The 17,858-nt window shown below is 35.1% G+C and overlaps 1 protein-coding gene across 13 annotated transcripts in view; it reads left to right on the top strand.

Annotated features, from left to right (window-relative positions):
- Positions 1-17,858, top strand: part of ITCH (itchy E3 ubiquitin protein ligase) — a 128,071-nt gene that overhangs the window by 92,617 nt on the left and 17,596 nt on the right. For 12 of the 13 annotated variants that reach the window (XM_036322858.1, XM_036322857.1, XM_036322860.1 and 9 more), the window contains 7 exons: positions 1,197-1,281; positions 4,443-4,571; positions 10,787-10,859; positions 11,923-11,994; positions 15,421-15,509; positions 17,145-17,304; positions 17,566-17,699. In XM_036322858.1, coding sequence (XP_036178751.1) covers positions 1,197-1,281; positions 4,443-4,571; positions 10,787-10,859; positions 11,923-11,994; positions 15,421-15,509; positions 17,145-17,304; positions 17,566-17,699 — 742 coding nt within the window. The remainder of the gene's footprint in view (positions 1-1,196; positions 1,282-4,442; positions 4,572-10,786; positions 10,860-11,922; positions 11,995-15,420; positions 15,510-17,144; positions 17,305-17,565; positions 17,700-17,858) is intronic. The other variant, XM_036322861.1, reaches the window with a different exon arrangement.

Genomic DNA, 17,858 nt, shown 5'->3' with positions numbered 1-17,858 from the left:
TTAAACCTAGGTCCCTTCAGTCCCAAGGCCAATGCTCTAACCATTTTGCCAAACCAGTAGGGCAATAAAAATATAGTTTAAAAAAATAAGAAAACAAATAAAAATAGGTACAACTTTTTTAACTACAGGAGATAAAATTTGACTTCCTAGCATGAAATTAAATTCAAAATTTCATTTGAAAATTGCTAATTTTTAGAAAATGTTTTTCATAAAGTTGGAATGGAATGTATACTCTGTAATACTTCAGTTATTTATTTGGAGACATCTTGGCCAAATTAAAAAATTCAGATACAAGAAGTGACCTATCTTTTGAAGAATTAATTGGTAATGGAGCACAGAAGTGTGAATAGTTCAGAACAGTATTAATATTAAAATTTCAAAACTATCTGTTTAATAAAGGAGGAAATAACTCCACATGTCTTCTCGACCTTAATGAGAGCTCAGGGAAGCAGGGAACATTTCTAGAACAGGAACAAGAAAACAAGGAGAATCCTAAAGCAAGGGCAGGGGTAGGAAGACAAGCAGCAACTTCAGACACAGTAAATTAAAGAACTGAGCCCTGCTGCCCAGCCCTTGTGCAGGAAGTTACTATAGATATTTAGGATTTGGGAGCTGGGTATATTAAGGAATAGGACATATTTTGAAACAATGTCTTTCCTAGTTGAATAATGCCAAGCATGTAACAAACAAGTTATATTATCCCCATTATGTTTTAAGAAATGAGATGGTATAGTATGGGGGGGGAGGGGGAGGAATGCCTGAATGAAGGCCTGAGTTTCCATCCTGTCACTGCCACTTAATTCTGAGATTTTGGGCAAATAACTGAGTTTGTTGTTTTTTTTTCCAAAATAAACTAAAATCACTTACCCAATGAGACTTTAAGGATAAATGAAGTCATCTCTGAAAAGTTAAAATGGTTAATTAATAGTGCTGTTGTTAGTTGGATTGAGCAGAAAGATTCTTTGAGCAGGACATTGTGAATTAACTATGTTTAGCTTCTAGGATGTAATCATATTTTTATAACTTTAGTATATATAAATTTATTAATGAAATAATAAACCTTTTAAAGTTGTGATTTAAAAACTACGAAATCAACAGTATAATGAGAAATGGGCAAATTCAGCTCATTTTATTATTTTAGTTTAGTGAAGAAGACTATGCCAGCTCTAATGCTTTGCTTTGTTTGTTTGTTTAAGAAAAGAGAACAGACGGCAATGGTAGAGTATATTTTGTCAACCACAACACTCGTATTACACAATGGGAAGACCCCAGAAGTCAAGGGTAAGAACTTTCGTTTACTGGTTTATAAATAACTCTTAAAGATTGTACCGTTTCTGATTCAGTTAGGAAAAGGATCAGTTACATAGTCTTTCCGCAGAGGCCTTAAACATTACTCATTCACATACCTTATAAAGAGAAAAAAAATTAAACTATTTAATATAATGGATGTGGATTTCTTGAGAGTATAGGGGGGCGGGGGGGGGAATCACTGGCTTGTGCCAATACATTTAAGTATTCAAAAAAACCTGTTTATTATTAATAAGACCAGATAAGTAACTCTAAAGCAGGGTTTTGCAACCTGGGATCCACTGGATAAAATTCAGGGAGCTTGTGACTTAGGGAGAAAAAAATTAAACATTCAGTTTCATTAACCTTTACCTGAATTTCCATTGTGATTGTAAGGTACAACCAGAGTAGAATTAGCAATGCCTAGGACTTTACCCCCAGTAGAGATCATCATTCTGCAGTTGTTGCAGATATATCAAAATATTGTTCACATACATCGTTACAATAATTAGCTAGTTAATCCTATATAATAAAGAGCTAATATGCTAATTAGACCTGACAGCTGAACGACCTTCCAGACGACCAGTGTGCAGGGAGCAGGGCCGCGAGGGCCAAGGCAGCCAGGGCTGTGAAGACCTACTCTTGCATGAATTTCATGCATCAGGCCTCTAGTATATTAATAAGAGTTACATTACTATTATAAGTTTGTCTTTTTGCTGTTTAATAACTGTATATAGAATTGCTTTTCCACTGAGCCAAACCAGTTAGGGCTAGAATTGCTTTTCTTTGTAACATTATGTAACGGTGTGTGTATTAATTGGCTAAGGCTGCCTGAACAAAGTACTTGTGGCTTAAACAACAGAAATTAGTTTCGTAGTTGAGGAGCTACAAGATCAAGGTGTTGCAAAGGCTACCCTTCTAAAGGTGGTAGGGAAGGGCCTGCTCCAGGCCTCTCTCTTAGTTTCTGGTGGTTCCTTGGCTTGTGGCAGCATAATTACAGTTTTGAAATGGCACTCGCTCTGTTCAGATTTTCCCTTTTCATAAGGCTACTAGTCATAATCGATTAGTGGCCCACCATTTCCATTTGAATTAAGTACATCTGCAGTGATTTCCAAATGAGGTCACATTCTGAGGTATTGAGGGTTAGGACTTCAACATAAGAATTTGCAGGGGGTACATAATTCAGCCTATAGCAATATGTAATACTATGCATTTAGCAGACTGCCAGAAGGATTCCATTCTGCAAGAAATTTGGCTAGGTATACCGTCAGAGAGCACAGTCTCCACATGATTGCCCTCACTTCAGACATTAGCCATAAAATGGGACCAACTGGCTACAAATTTGGAAGTCCCCACACTCACTTTTCAGGTTTGATTACTCAGAGAGACTTGAACTCACTGTAGCCTCTTGTATTCAGTCATGTTATTTCAGGGAAAAGGATACAAATTAGACCTAACAGAAGGAAGAGATGAAAAGAGAAGAATCTGAGAGGGTTCCAAACACCCAGAATTAATGTGAAACAGTGTGTGTGGAGTGTTGTTAAGCATGGAATCTCATCTGAGTCTCTGGTGTCCAGAATTTTTATTAAGGATCCATCGTGTACTGCCTATGTGGGTAACCTTTACTCGCTAGGCCTTTCCCAGAGTTTGAGCTAAAACCTTTAGTTTTCAGTTATGCCAGAGGTCAGACTTATGTGGAATATTCCAAAGTCTCCATCAGAAAATACATTGTTAACTGTCTGAGTGTTCAAAGCCTCCAAGCAAAGATACTCCTGACAGGCAGGACATTCCAGAGGCCTGCAAACAAGCTCCCAGTAGCCCAGGGCAAAGGCTGTCTGTTTAGGTCTGATTAATTCTTCACTTAATACATTCATGGCTCAAAGTTTTAAGAACTGCTGTTCTAAAGGCATGCTTTAAATTTAAAATCTATTTCTGGGTACCAACAAATCACAACTTTTTTTAAAATGGAGTTGTGGTATTTAACTAAAATATTTTTAATTTCCCAAAAAGGAAGAATTTAAAAAGTAGCACTTCTAACTCCTCTTTAAAATTCTATCTCTATGTGTGTGGGGGGGAGGTTGGGGGTTAATGGGGGGGATGAAGACACATTTGTAATACCTTAACTAATAATAAAAAAAAAAAAAAATTCTATCTCTAAGGATAGAATAGACCATGTCACCTTACTGTAATTTGCTACCATTTTTTTGTTCCCCGTTTTCCTTTAACGTTTCAGAACTAAAGTTAGAATCCTATTTTAATACGGATAACCCAGTTCTATTCCATTTGTTTTGTTTTTGAGACAACAACTTGTTACTAAGTCTGTCTTGCAAATACAATTAAAACAAATGAGAAGTGTTACCTTTTTTTTAAATTTTGGTAGTCTGTTTTATCTGACATTGCACTCAGTTCTGTGAATACAGCTAAATGTTCTGAACCTCTTGACATAGTTTAAAAAATACTGTTCTGTGCAATGTTCTTAGCCTTTTGTTCTTCCAAAGTATACCTAAGGAAAATGACGTACCTGTCTCCAACGGTGGCTCTGTAAAACAGTGAGCTTAAATGCCTTCAACTTCTGTCCATGGGGTGACAAATGTAGCCACGTCACCCTCACATCCAGTTTAGATCGTTGGTAGTGGTGAACAGTGATATCACCTTGAGAGAACTGATTTGATAAGATCTCTATTTTAGTGCTCTGTCAGCAATATGAAATAAATGAGTGGAGGACCAGAGTGAGACTAGAGGCAGGAAAAACCAGTTAGGTGGCTGTTGTGAAACTTTAAGAGAGATGAATAAAGCCAGAGTAAGGATGGTGCAGGGGATTGAAAATAGTGACTAACATGAAGACATCTAAGGCAGAATAGGCAGAACTTAGTTACCATGGGATGTTTAGATGGGTTATTAGGTAGATGGGGAATGCAAGTCAAGTAGGTAAGAGAAGACTGAGTGGTGGTTGATGGATCTGTTGACATGTTCACATGCTTTATAGGATAAAGAGGATATAGGTAAACTGGTCTAGTAAACAACTGGGTATACTGGACTAAATGGTTTTCTAGAAGATTCCTACTGCATATATGTGTGTTTTTAGTTTCTGTATATGGCAAACAAGCAACTCTTTAACATTTTTGTTTGTTTATATTTTTTCCTATGTTCTTCAGTCAATTAAATGAAAAGCCCTTACCTGAAGGCTGGGAAATGAGATTCACAGTGGATGGAATTCCATATTTTGTGGACCACAATAGAAGAACAACCACCTATATAGATCCCCGCACTGGAAAATCTGCCCTGTAAGTTTTCTAAACATTGTAGATTAAAAGAAAAACTGATCCCAAGATTTTGATGTAAAAGATCTGAATTAGCAAAAAGTGCAGTTCTTACCATTTCTTGAGTTGGTCTGCCCATAGGTTTGTGTTCACTAAGTATTTTGTATTTCTATTACCCTCTTGAATATTTTCTGCTATATACTTTTCATATTGTTGCCATCTTTGCACATAGCAGTAAATGAAACTATTTAGAAATTACCAGTATAGTACTGCTCACCAATTAATCCCCGATTTCTGATGCTTATTTTCTTAATTTCTATTATTTTTAACTTAAAAGTTCCCTTAGCTTTGTTTTTCTTTTTCATTTTTGAAAAGTAGCTGTTTTGTTCATTTGCTTAATATGTTTTATTTAGGTTTTTTTCTTTAATTATTATGGTAATGCATACATAACAAAGTTTACCATTTTAAGTGTACAGTTTAATAGCATTAAGGACATTCACATTAAACAATAACTCTCCAATCCTCCTCCCTCAGCTACTATTCTACTTTCTGTCTTTATGAATTTGACTGCACATAGAAATGGAGTCAGACAATATTTGTTTTCTGGTACTTATTTCACTTAGCATCATGTCTCCAAGATTTTTTATGTTGTAGCTTGTATCAGAATTTCTTTTCTCTTTAAGCTGAATAATATTTCTATCTATGTATGTACCACTTTTTGTTTATACATCTATTCATGGACATTTGGGTTGTTTTCACCTTTTGCCTGTTGTGAATAATGCTGTTATGAACATGAAGGTATAGATACCTGTTCGAATCCTTGCTTGTGTATATACAGATAAGTGAAGTTGCAGGATCAAATGCTAATTTTGTGGGGTTTTTGAGTCACTGCCATACTATATTCCATATCAGGTACACCATTTTACATCTCACCAGCAGTGCACATGGGTTCCAGTTTTTCCAATCTACACCAACAGTTGTTTTCTGTGTTTTTTGTTTGTTTTTTAAAATGCCATCCTATGGGTATGAAGTAGTGCCTCATTGTGGTTTTTATTTTTATTTCTCTAATGAATCATGATGTTGAGCATCTTTTCATGTGCTTATTGGCATTTGTATATCTTTGAAGAAAGGTCTGTTCAAGTCCTTTGCCTTTTTTTTTCCTTGCCCATTTTTTAATAGAGTTGTTTTTTGAGTTTTAGAAATTTTCTATATATTCTAGATACTCAACCTTGTCAGATATGTCATTTGCAAATATCTTTTTTCATTTTATGTGTTGCCTAAGAGTTGTGTAGCTTCAGCACCTATATTTAGGTCCTGGATACATTTTTAGTTAATTTTTGCAATGGAGGTAAGGGTCCAATTTCATTTTTTTGCATATGGATATCCAGTTATCCTAGCACCATTTGTTGAAAAGACTGTCCTTTCCCCATTGAATGGTTTTGGCACCCTTCTCGAAATCATTTGACCATATATGCAAGGGTTTATTTCTAGACGTTCTATCCTGTTGTCTGTATATCTGTCTTTAGTTTGTACCACACTATTTTGATTACTATTGCTTTGTATTAAATTTTGAAATTAGGAAATGTGAGTCCTCCAACTTTGTTTTTCTTTTCTTTTTTTTTCTTTTTTTAAATCCTCACCCAAGGATATTTTTCCATTGATTTTTAGAGAGAGTGGAAGAGAGAGGGAAAGGTAGAGAGAAATATCAATGTGAGAGAAACACATCGATTAGTTGCCTCCTGCACGAGCCCTGACCAGGGAGGGCCTGGGCCGTTGAGGAGCCTGCACCCAAGGTATGTGCCCTTGACCTGAATTGAACCCTGACCCTTCAATCTGCAGGCTGATGCTCTATCCACTGTGCCAAACCTGCTAGGGTTGTTTTTCTTTTTTAATATTGTTTTGGCGTTTTAAGGTCCCTTGAGATTCCATATAAATTTTAGGGTAGATTTTTCTCTTTCTGAGAAAAAGTCATTGGGATTTTGATAGAAATTGCACTGAATTTGAAGTTTGCTTTGGTTAATATTGACATCTTAACAATGTTCAGTATTCTAATCCATGAACATAAGCTATGTTTACATTTATTTGCCTTTAATTTCTTTCAACAGTGTGTTATAGTTTTCTGTGTAGAAGCCTTTTATTCTCTTTGTTAAGTTAATTCCTAAATGTTTTGTTCTTTTTTTGTTTATTTGCTTGTTTTTATTGATTTCACAGAGAGTAAGGGAGAGGGAGAGAGAGATAGAAACATCAATGATGAGAGAGAATCATTGATCAGCTGCTTCCTACGAGCTCCCTACTGTGGGATTGAGCCTGCAACCCAGGCATGTGCCCTGACCAGGAATCAAACGGTGACTTCCTGGTTCATGGATCAACGCACAACCACTGAACAACACTGGCCAGACTGTTTTGTCATTTTTGGTGCTACTGTAAATGGAATTGTTTTCTTTTTTTTTTCTTCTTCTTTTTTTTAAATATATTTTATTGATTTTTTACAGAGAGGAAGGGAGAGAGATAGAGTTAGAAACATCAATGAGAGAGAAACATCGATCAGCTGCCTCCTGCACAAACCCTACTGGGAATGTGTCCGCAACCCAGGTACATGCCCTTGACCGGAATCGAACCTGGGAACCTTTCAGTCCGCAGGTCGACGCTCTATCCACTGAGCCAGACCGGTTCCGGCGGAATTGTTTTCTTAGTTTATTAGTTTATAGAAGTGCAACTGATTTTTGTGTATTGTTTTATATCCTACTTTGCTGAATTTCCTTATTATTTCTAATGGATTTTTTTAATCTGGAATTTTTAGGGTTTTCTGTATATAAGATCATATCTTTAAACAGATAATTTTTACTTTCCAATTTGGATGCCTTTTATTTCTTTGTCTTGCCTAATTATTCTGGCTAGACACGGGGGTGGGCAAACTTTTTGACTCAAGGGCCACAATGGGTTCTTAAACTGGATCGGAGGGCCGGAACAAAAGCCTGGATGGAGTGTTTGTGTGAACTAATATAAATTCAAAGTAAACATCATTACATAAAAGGGTACGGTCTTTTTTTTTTTTTTAGTTTTATTCATTTCAAACGGGCTGGATCCGGCCCGCGGGCCATAGTTTGCCCACGGCTGGTAGAGCTTCTAATACTATGTTGAATGGAAATGGTGAAAGTAGGCATCCTTGCCTTGTTCCCTATCTTAGTGGGAAAGTTTTCATTCTTTCACCATTGAGTATGATATGAACTGTGGGATTTTGATATATGTTATTTTTTGTTGAGGCAGTTTCCTTCTAGTCCTAGTTTGTTGTGGATTATTTTTTAAATCATGAAAGGATGTTGAATTTTATCAAACACTTTTATTTGCATTGAGATGATTTTTCCCCTTTATTATTAATGTGTGGTGGATTACATTGATTTTTTTATACATATATTGAACCAACTTTGCATTTTAAGATAAATACCACTTTGTCAAAAGTATTAAAATTTTACTCCTTTTAATCTATTGAATTTAGTGTGCTAGGATTTTGTTGAGAATTCTTGTATTAGTGTTCATAAGAGATATTGGTCTGTAGTTTCATTTTCTTGTAGTTTTTTTGTCTGGCTTGACATCAGGACTATCCTGACCGCTCATTACTTTTTAATTTTATACTTTTTGTGTATTAAAAACTTTCATGTTTAAAGCAGCACTAGGAAATCAAGCCAATTAGGTATTAATGAAATCAGAAATGATTTATGTATGGAAATAAATTATAAATAGGTAATTTTAGATCATTCATTTCAATTATAATTACATTTGGGTACATATAACAGAAAACCTCAAAACGATAGTGGCTTATATAATACAGAAGTATATTTCTTTCCATCATTTAAAAATGTTCCGGTGGGACTTACACAGCACACTACTGAATAATCCATGGCTCAGAGAAGTAATCACAAAGAATTAGGAAATACTTTTGTACTTACTGATAATAAAAATACAACATATCTCAGCTTGTGGGATTTAACAAAAGTAGTCTTTAGAGACAAATTTAATGCTTAAAAGAGTAGGTTAGAAAATAAAGGTATAAAATCAATCATCCTGCTTCAAATATTTAAGAAGATGGAAAAAGAAAAGTTAATTAAACCCCAAATAAGCACAAGAAAGGTAATTAGCATAAAAGTAAATAATGAAATGAAAATATGAAACAATAGAGAAAGCAAAGCTAGAAGTTGGATCTTTGAGAAAGATGAATAATATTGATAACCCCTAGTAAACCTGAGAGAGAAAAGGAGAAAACAAATTACTAATATATTAGAAAGTGAAGAGATATTGCTATATCCCATACACATGAAAAGATAATCTATACTAATAAAAGGGTAATATGCTAATTAGACCAGATGTCTTCCAGACGTCCTTCCGGATGTCCTTCCTGACAAAGCTGGGGCCTGGGTGAAGCCAGCCGGGGTCCCAGGTGCCTACAGGTGGCCCAGGCGAAGCCAGCCGCAGTCCTGGTGCCTGCAGGCAGCGGGAGGAGGGAAGCCCAGGTCCCGGGTTCCTGAGGGAAGCTGGTGCCGGCAGCTGGGGGAAGGAAGGCCTACTCTTGTACGAATTTTCATGCAGTGGGCCTCTAGTAAGATAATTTTGAACAACTTTATGCCAATAAATTTGACATTTAGATCCAGTGGGCAAATTCCTTCAAAGACACAAGTCACCAAAATGGACATAAGAAGAAATAAATCTGAATAGCCGTATATGTGGTAAAGAAATTGAATTCATAATTAAATAATTTCCCAGACAGAAAATTCTTGACCAGATAGCTTCACTGGTAAATTTTATCAAAATTCTATATAAATAACAAATAATATCCTGTTCAAATTCTGTCATAAAATATAAGAGATAGGAACCTTTCCTAACTAATTTTATGTGGTTTCTATAACCCTCATACCAAAATCAAACAAAAACATTATAAAAAAATTTTTGAGTAATCTTTATGTGAACAGAAGGTAACAATCTTTAACAAAATAAAGGCAAATTAAATTTAGCAAGATAGAAAAGAAATATTACACTATCATCATTTGGAATATATCCCAGGAATGCAAGATTGATTTTACATATAAAAATCAATTGGTGTAATTTACCACATTAATAGATTAGTAGAGAAAAATCATGATAATTTGACAAAAGCACTTGACAAAATACAGTGCCAATTTATGATAAACTCTCAGCTGCCTTGGAAACTTTCTTACTTGAAAAATAATATTTACAAGAGACCTACAATCAACATCACACTTAAGATCAAATAAGACAAGGATATGTTCTGTCACTACTTCCATTCAACATTGTGTTGGTAGTGCTATGAGATAAGAGAAAGGAAGAAAAAAAATAGATTGGAAAGGAAAAAGTAAAACTGTCCTGTCCTTTTTTCACTCAGATAATTATGTATATAGAAACTCATAAGGAATCTAGAAAAAAAAATTCTAGATCTAGTAAGTAAATGTAACAGTATGGTCTGATACAAAGTCAGTATACAGAATTAATTGTATTTCTATATTGAACATTTAGAGAATGAAATTAAAAGTATTCCAGGGGAAAAGTGACTTTCAGGTTTGAGTTTTATAGCCCCAGGGTGTGTCATCAGTGATCTAGGCTTCTTTCTTTCTGTTCTACCATCCCAGACCGTGATCTATATCCTCACAGTTATCTCATAGTTTGTGATAGCTGTTGAGACTTCAGCTGTCATCATTATACTGTAGGCTGGAATAAGAAGAACAAATTGAAAAAAGAAAAAAATATTTTTTCAGGTCTCTCAGCTCTCTTTAAAAGAGCCTTCCTTGAAGTCCTATGCAACACTTCAACTTACAACTCATTAGTCACTGTTAAGTCTCACAGCCACACTGGGAAATGTAGTCTTTATCCTAGGTAGCAGTCTGCCCAGGTAAAAATCAGCAGTCTGATTTAAGGACAAAGGAGAGAATGGATATGGGGGATAGACAACATTCTCAGATAGAACCTACTTTACCTAGTCCTGTTAGATTTGGCTGTATATAAGAGAAAAATCCCACAACATTGGCTTTCAAAAAACGAAAATTTATTTTTGTCTTTTACTTAAAAATTATCCTGGGAAATAAAAATTTTAAAAGGTGGTAGTGGGATTTTGCTATACTAGGGTGTTTTTGTATTTGATTGCTCAATACGGAGGGAGTGTGGTATTTTGCTTTCCTTCAATATTTTATCTTACAAGCAGCTATATATGTCATATTTCCATTCTTCCTCAGAGACAATGGACCCCAAATAGCCTATGTACGGGACTTTAAGGCAAAGTTTCAGTATTTCCGGTTCTGGTGTCAGGTTAGTATTGGGTCTCTATTTCTATACTCCCTTTCTTTTGTTTTTGTTACTTATAGTCAGTGATTATGAAAATAATTAACTCATAGAAAAGCAGGTAAAATGGGAAACATCAGAATCTCTCCTATTTTTATTTTTTAATCCTCACTGGAGGACATTTTTTCCATTCATTTATATATTTTTTTTAGAGAGAGTGGAAGGGAGGGGAAGAGAAAAAGTGGGAGAAATATCGATGTGAGAGACACATCAATTGGTTGCCTCCTGCATGCGCCCCGACCAGGGCTGGGAATCAAACCTGCAACTGAGATATGTGTCCTTGACCAGAATTGAACCCAGGACCCTTTAGTCTGTTGGCCGAACTCGCTAGGGCTCTTTTTCCTATTTTTAAGGCAAAGAAATAGATCTATTAATTAGATGATTTGTGGCTTTTGTCCACAATAATAAATTTGAAACAATTCAAATAAGAAAACAGTGCTACTCTCTTCCCAGTAACCATTATGTTCAGATTGCAGAAATCCTCAAATGAGTTAAAACATCTTCTGATGTATAAATTATAACTGGTCCCTTTCATAGCTAGCATTTGCTAGATACATACATATATGTATTACTTTGATAGATACATATGTATGGTTATATTCAGAGCATTTTTCTTAGATGTGATCAGATATTTCTGATATATAAATATTTACTGAATTATTTCATTATGGGTTCTAAATAAAATTAATGTACTATTTAAAATAACTATGATGAATATTTTTAAACTTCAAACAATTAACTGGACAAGCAAGAGTAATCTGAATTAGTGTTTTGAAAATAAAATTAAAGATTTGACTCAGTAAGTAAGCTGTGTGCATATGAAATCTTGTTTTTCCTCTGTGTTTTATATATATTAAATGATATATAATTAGCATGAAGGCTTACAAATGCATGTTTAAACATTATTGAATATAGTGTCATATTCAGAGTCCACTTGTTTTTGTAAGCAAAAATAAAACTTTACCCTTTTGGTTTTGTGATAGGCCATTTTAAATGGTGAGAGTTGACTTAAGTCATTTTTATATTTCAGCAACTGGCCATGCCACAGCACATAAAGATTACAGTAACAAGAAAAACATTGTTTGAGGATTCCTTTCAACAGGTACTGTTTGATTCATACTCAATGGTTTGTCCCCTGGCTGCCAGCCCAAACCATCTTTTGGTGTTGGCAATTTAAACCGTTTGGAACTTTTTGAGTTGGAGCCTTGAATTTTAAGTCTAATCTCATTTCCAGTTACCTTAGTACTTAAAATTTAGGAACATTCAGATAGTTTTATATGTGTGTTTTGTATATGTGTATGTTTTGTACTTTTGAAATAATCAGAGTAACTTAATTAGTGAGTTTCAGGTTTCTATTTTTAAGCTAAGTGGTTGATTTGAAATAGACACTTAAGTAAGAAAATAGGCTTTTGGTAGACAAAAGTCTGGAAATATCTATATGAACATTGGATAGAAAAGAAGTGGGGAAGACTGTAGTTTTTATAGTTGTGTAATACTTGCATTTTTACAGTAAGCATGGTACTCCTGTAATTAAAATATTTTTATATAGGAAAGTGGTCATTAATTCCAATATTTAAAAAAAGATGTTTTCAGAAGTTGTCAATAAAACATACATATACACACACATACTCACATACACACACACACATACACACACACACACACAATAGAGGCCTGGTGCACGAAATTCGTGCGCAGGGGCGGGGGGGCTGTCCCTTAGCCCAGCCTACACCCTCTCGCAGTCCGGGACCCCTTGCTCCTTACAGCCCACCTGCACACTGCTCCTTACTGCTTGGCTTACTGCTCCTTAGCGCTGCCACAGAGCCAGCCGTGAGCCCAGCTTCTGGCTGAGCAGCGCTTCCCCTGTGGGAGCACACTGACCACCAAAGAACAGCTCCTGCGTTGAGCATCTGCCCCCTGGTGGTCAGTGCACATCATAGTGACTGGTTGTTCTGGTCATTCCGCCATAACAGTCACTTAGGCTTTTATTATATATATATATATATATATTTTTTTTTTTTTAAGAAAGAGAAAGAGGAAGGGAGAGGGCATAGAAAGATAGAGACCTTGATGAGAGAGACATCATTGATCGGCTGCCTCCAGCATGCCCCCTACTGGTAATGGAGCCCGCAACCCGGGCATGTGCCCTGACCTGGAATCGAACCAGAGACTTCTTGGTTCCTGGGTCGATGTTCAACCACAGAGCCACACTAGGTGGGCAACAAATTATTTTAGTTGTCTTAAGAACCGGAGTTAATTTATTATTTACCTTTATTTTGCAACTTTACTAACCAAATGCAACTAAATGTTAAGTGATTTTTTTTGTAGGGAAGATTAAATGATCAGTGAAAAAAATGTGTTAATATGAAAACATACAGTTAGTCCTTGTTTTATGATGTGGATGTGAGTCTTTATTATCAAGCCCCTGTGATAATTGTGATAGTTACAGCTTCAAGTGCCACACTGAGTGCAAAGGAAAAAGAGATTGTCTGAGATAGTTGACAGTAGCTGACTTCCTTTCAAAAATAGATACGTTGATTTCCTAATGGAACTTCAGTTATTCACATTGAAAGGGGAAAGCCAGTTGGCATCCTGCTAAGTAGGAACAGATAGCTTTTTAGCAGCAGAGCTAAGACTATTTAGAGAATTATGAGTGATTCCCTTAATCTGATGTGAGTTCCAAAGCCATTCACTACTCCAGTTGTTACCTTTCCCTAATTTTTATATTAATAGCTACTGTGTGTCACTGAGTATTCAGTCTCTGGTGAGCCACTTGCCTATAGCAATGCTGAAAAGATGCAAAACATGATTAAATGTCCTTTATCTTTTAGCTTCAGAAATCAGAGGCTTTTGCAGAATGACAGGCCAGATGGTGCTAAAATACTTGTTTAAAATTGTCATCTTATATTTGACATTTATTGAATTAAATATGAAATTTAAAACAAGAAAAAATTGATTACTTTGGAAGTGCGACAACTTTGATAGCAAAATTAGCATCAGATTTTTTTTGATAACTGTTGGATAAAGTTGTTTTGGGCAATAAGTGTTTTTATTAACATAGCATGACTACTTATGAGGGAAATTGAAGGATAAAATTTTTTTCCTTCATCTTAGGCTTTTGTTAAAGAATAATATTTAAAGATTTTTTTCCAGAGAACAGTGAATCCCCAGATATTAGACACAGGGAAAAGGAACAACCAGAATTTCCAGGAGAACAGTCTCAGGTTTGGAGGAAAGTCTCAAGAGACATCAGTGATAGCCCCTAGGGTTTGGGGAGCAGCCATGAAGACAAGGAATAGCCAGAGAGAGCAATTTTTAACCTTTTGTTTTGCATTGCTATATATCTAGCCTATAGTACTTATTGAATATTTGTCATAAACATATCATAAGCATTGCATTTTTTTGTTACATCTGAGATTTTCTTGTTTGAGTGGGATATGAATTCATAAAAGTGATATATCTGTTTTGTGGAAACTGAGAGAAGCCCTGGCATAAGCAAATTACTTACTGAGCCTCTTTAGAATTTAAATGTGAGTGTTCATTCATATCATTTCATAAAAATAGAGGCATTGTATCAACTTCTCTGTCTCTCCAGGCCCTGCCATTTTTCTTCTAAGAATAATAACATTTGTAATGTTCTACAGGCCCCATTTTGGCAGATAATAAAATTGTTTTACAGAGAAAGAACCCAAATGACCTATTTATTGTAGCTCAATAATGGTACTATCCTTCAAAGATGAAGATGATCTTATTATTAACTACTGTAGTGGGACACAAAATTTGAGTAGTTTTTCTAGGTATTTATAAGTTTCTACTGAGAATGTTTCCAAAGTTAACTTTATCCTCTCTGCAGCCACTGGTTTTCATTTCCAAGTTTGCCAATTAGCTATTATGTGTACCTTTTGGCTGTTAAACCCAAATTTACCAACACAGAACCATAAAAAGCACTTAACCTCTGACCAGGCCCACTGTTAACCGCTCTAAGCAAGTGAGAGAAGCAACTTTATAAGTGAATAGTAGGATCATTTACAAGAAAATTAATATGTATAAAGTGTATAAATATATATGAAACATTAATATATTTTGTGTAGGTGTGGTGTTGATTCTGTGTCAATGGGGAATTTAACCCTTTGAGTGCCAACCAATATCCTAGGAACTATGCTGAAATTGCCAAGGCATTTTTGCTGATTTTACAGCAGTTTAGGAAAAAAATTATGAATCGCAAGTAAATGAAGTTACATATTCAAAAACTTAAGGAAACCTTTACTACATTTGTTTTCATCTTTGACATATATTGTTTGCTGATTGTATTATAAAATACTAGTAGAAAAAAAAAATTGAACAAAACATACAATGTTAAAATAAAGCACTCCCGGCACTTTTGGCGAAAGACAGGAGGAGCACGATTGCGCTCCCCGGCACTCTAGGGGTTAAGTTACCTATGATGAAGGAGATTTCGAACCTAGAAGTGGTAGAATGGTGTTTTAACAACTACTTTTAGCAGTTCTTTTACTTTATTGTTTTGTAGATAATGAGCTTCAGTCCCCAAGATCTGCGAAGACGTTTGTGGGTGATTTTTCCAGGAGAAGAAGGTTTAGATTATGGAGGTGTAGCAAGGTAGTGATAATATGAATACTCAGAACTTAGTTCCTTTCCTCCAAAGGTATCATTACACTTTGCTTGCAAGTATTATTTTCTCAATCTTATATTTCAGGAAAATGAAATGTAGGGAATTATTGTACCTTTATTATGCTGCAGCTGTAGAATTTCAACAACATTAATTCAGAAGGTAACTCTGAGATACTGCCAGTTGGTTTCACCCATATCACTCATTTAGTCCTCAGAGTAACGCTGTGAGGTAGAATTTTACAGGTAATAATGAAGTTGAGACTCACCTAAGGCACATAATTAAGTTGTGCAGCTTGGATGCAAGCTTTGTATCACAACCAGAAGCCAGTGTTACTACTACCTCATGCCTGTTCCTATAGTGATCAGGTCATTTTCCCCATCACAGATTAATGGATACAGATAATAGTCACTCAGTTTCCAACTCAGGATAATATATCTGTTTTGAGATAGAAGACTGTATGTATAAAATAGGAGTTGAAATCTTTAAATCTGCTTTCTTAATAATGGAGCTTCCAGTCAAATCCTAGTAGGTAGACTGAAGCAAGAAATTGCTTTGCTTATCCCCTACAGTATATCATATCAGTTTAAAAATTTGCATAGCAGTAGCACTGTGGAAAGGCAAGGACTTTGGTGTCAGAACTGGATTTGAGTCCTTTTTCTGCACTCATTAATATGACCTGGGGCAAATATTTTTATCTGTAAAATGACCTAGAGTGCTCACTGATTGGTGGCTACAATTTAGTAGTTTTTTATTTATCACACTTCAAAGTGTTTGAAGTACCCACAGGTAAATAATAAATATGAGTAGAAACATTTAATTTTGTATGGGTTAAGGATAATTTAGGAAGAGGGCAATTTTTTATTCTTAATTAGAACATGAACTAGCATTAAAGTATAAGCAGAGACCATGAAACTAACAGAAAAGAAATCTCAGACACAAGATTATATCACATGTATTGCCCCAGATCTGCTTTGCCTACTGTTCTATCAGACCTACTTACATTACATAATTAGTACCAATAATCTTATGTTAATATTGGTTGGTATTTTCACAGCATTTGCATTTGAGTTTCTCAGAGCATTTTTCTAATGAATGAGTGGCTTGAATTAAGTGTTTCATTGCCTCTGTGAAATTGGATTGTTTTTCATACGTATTTGTCTAGGATTTAGAGAGCAATGGTACTTGATGGGGATCACTATGGGACTTAGAAATCAATGGAATAATATTAGACTCACTTCAGCTGCTCTAACCACATGGGTCAATTGATGAAGTTTAAACTTGGCTATGTATAGTATTTTATTGATCCTAAGACTAACATTTTCATATTTTAACATCTCTGAAATTGGGATATGTATCACAATTATAATTGGGAATAAAGTTTTAGTAGTTGTTTTAAAGTTGATGGTGTCTTAAATTCTTTGAAATATAATAATAAGCAGTATATAAATATCATCTCTGTGAAATAGATGTCAGAGTGAACAGAAGCAGTAAAATCAACATGGTAGTTTAGGAAATTATCACCAGCTGAAGAGTATAAATTTCTAACTTTGTAGCACTGCCCTTTGATTTGTTGGCATAGTTACTTACACAATTTTTCACCCAAAATTTTCTTTTTATTTCAGGGAATGGTTCTTTCTTTTGTCACATGAAGTGCTGAACCCAATGTATTGCCTGTTTGAATATGCAGGGAAGGATAACTACTGCTTGCAGATAAACCCCGCTTCTTATATCAATCCAGATCACCTGAAATATTTTCGTTTTATTGGCAGGTTTATTGCCATGGTAAGTACAGGAGGAGAACTGTGTGTACTTTGCTAATTCAGCAATACTAAAGCATTGTTCTTTAACTTTCTCATTGGAAATTTTCTCATCACTAAGACATTTCTAAGATTGGGTTTGTTATATTTGCCCTTTTTCTAGAAATGTGTCATAAGAAATCATGTAACAGGGGAGCCCTTTTTAAATGAAGAACTCACCTAGCATTCTGAAATACAATGGATATCATAAAATTATCTTAAATGGTATTGTTTGTTTCTTTCATAGGCTCTGTTCCATGGGAAATTCATTGATACAGGTTTTTCCTTGCCATTCTACAAGCGTATCTTGAACAAACCAGTTGGACTCAAGGATTTAGAATCTATTGATCCAGAATTTTACAATTCTCTCATCTGGGTTAAGTAAGTTTGTTTCCGTTTATTTTATCAAAATATAATCTATATACTTTCATTATAGTGTTGATATCTAAACTTTAACCAGTTAACTGCCATGATATTTTGAATTTAAAAAGGTCCACTGCTTGTGTCTGTGGGCACTTATGGCGTACAAAATAAACATGT

Source organism: Myotis myotis, unplaced genomic scaffold (assembly GCF_014108235.1).
Source record: "Myotis myotis isolate mMyoMyo1 unplaced genomic scaffold, mMyoMyo1.p scaffold_m19_p_9, whole genome shotgun sequence".
NCBI lineage: Eukaryota > Metazoa > Chordata > Mammalia > Chiroptera > Vespertilionidae > Myotis > Myotis myotis.
Note: the sequence above shows the minus strand (reverse complement) of the source record. Positions and strands in the feature narration are given on the sequence as shown.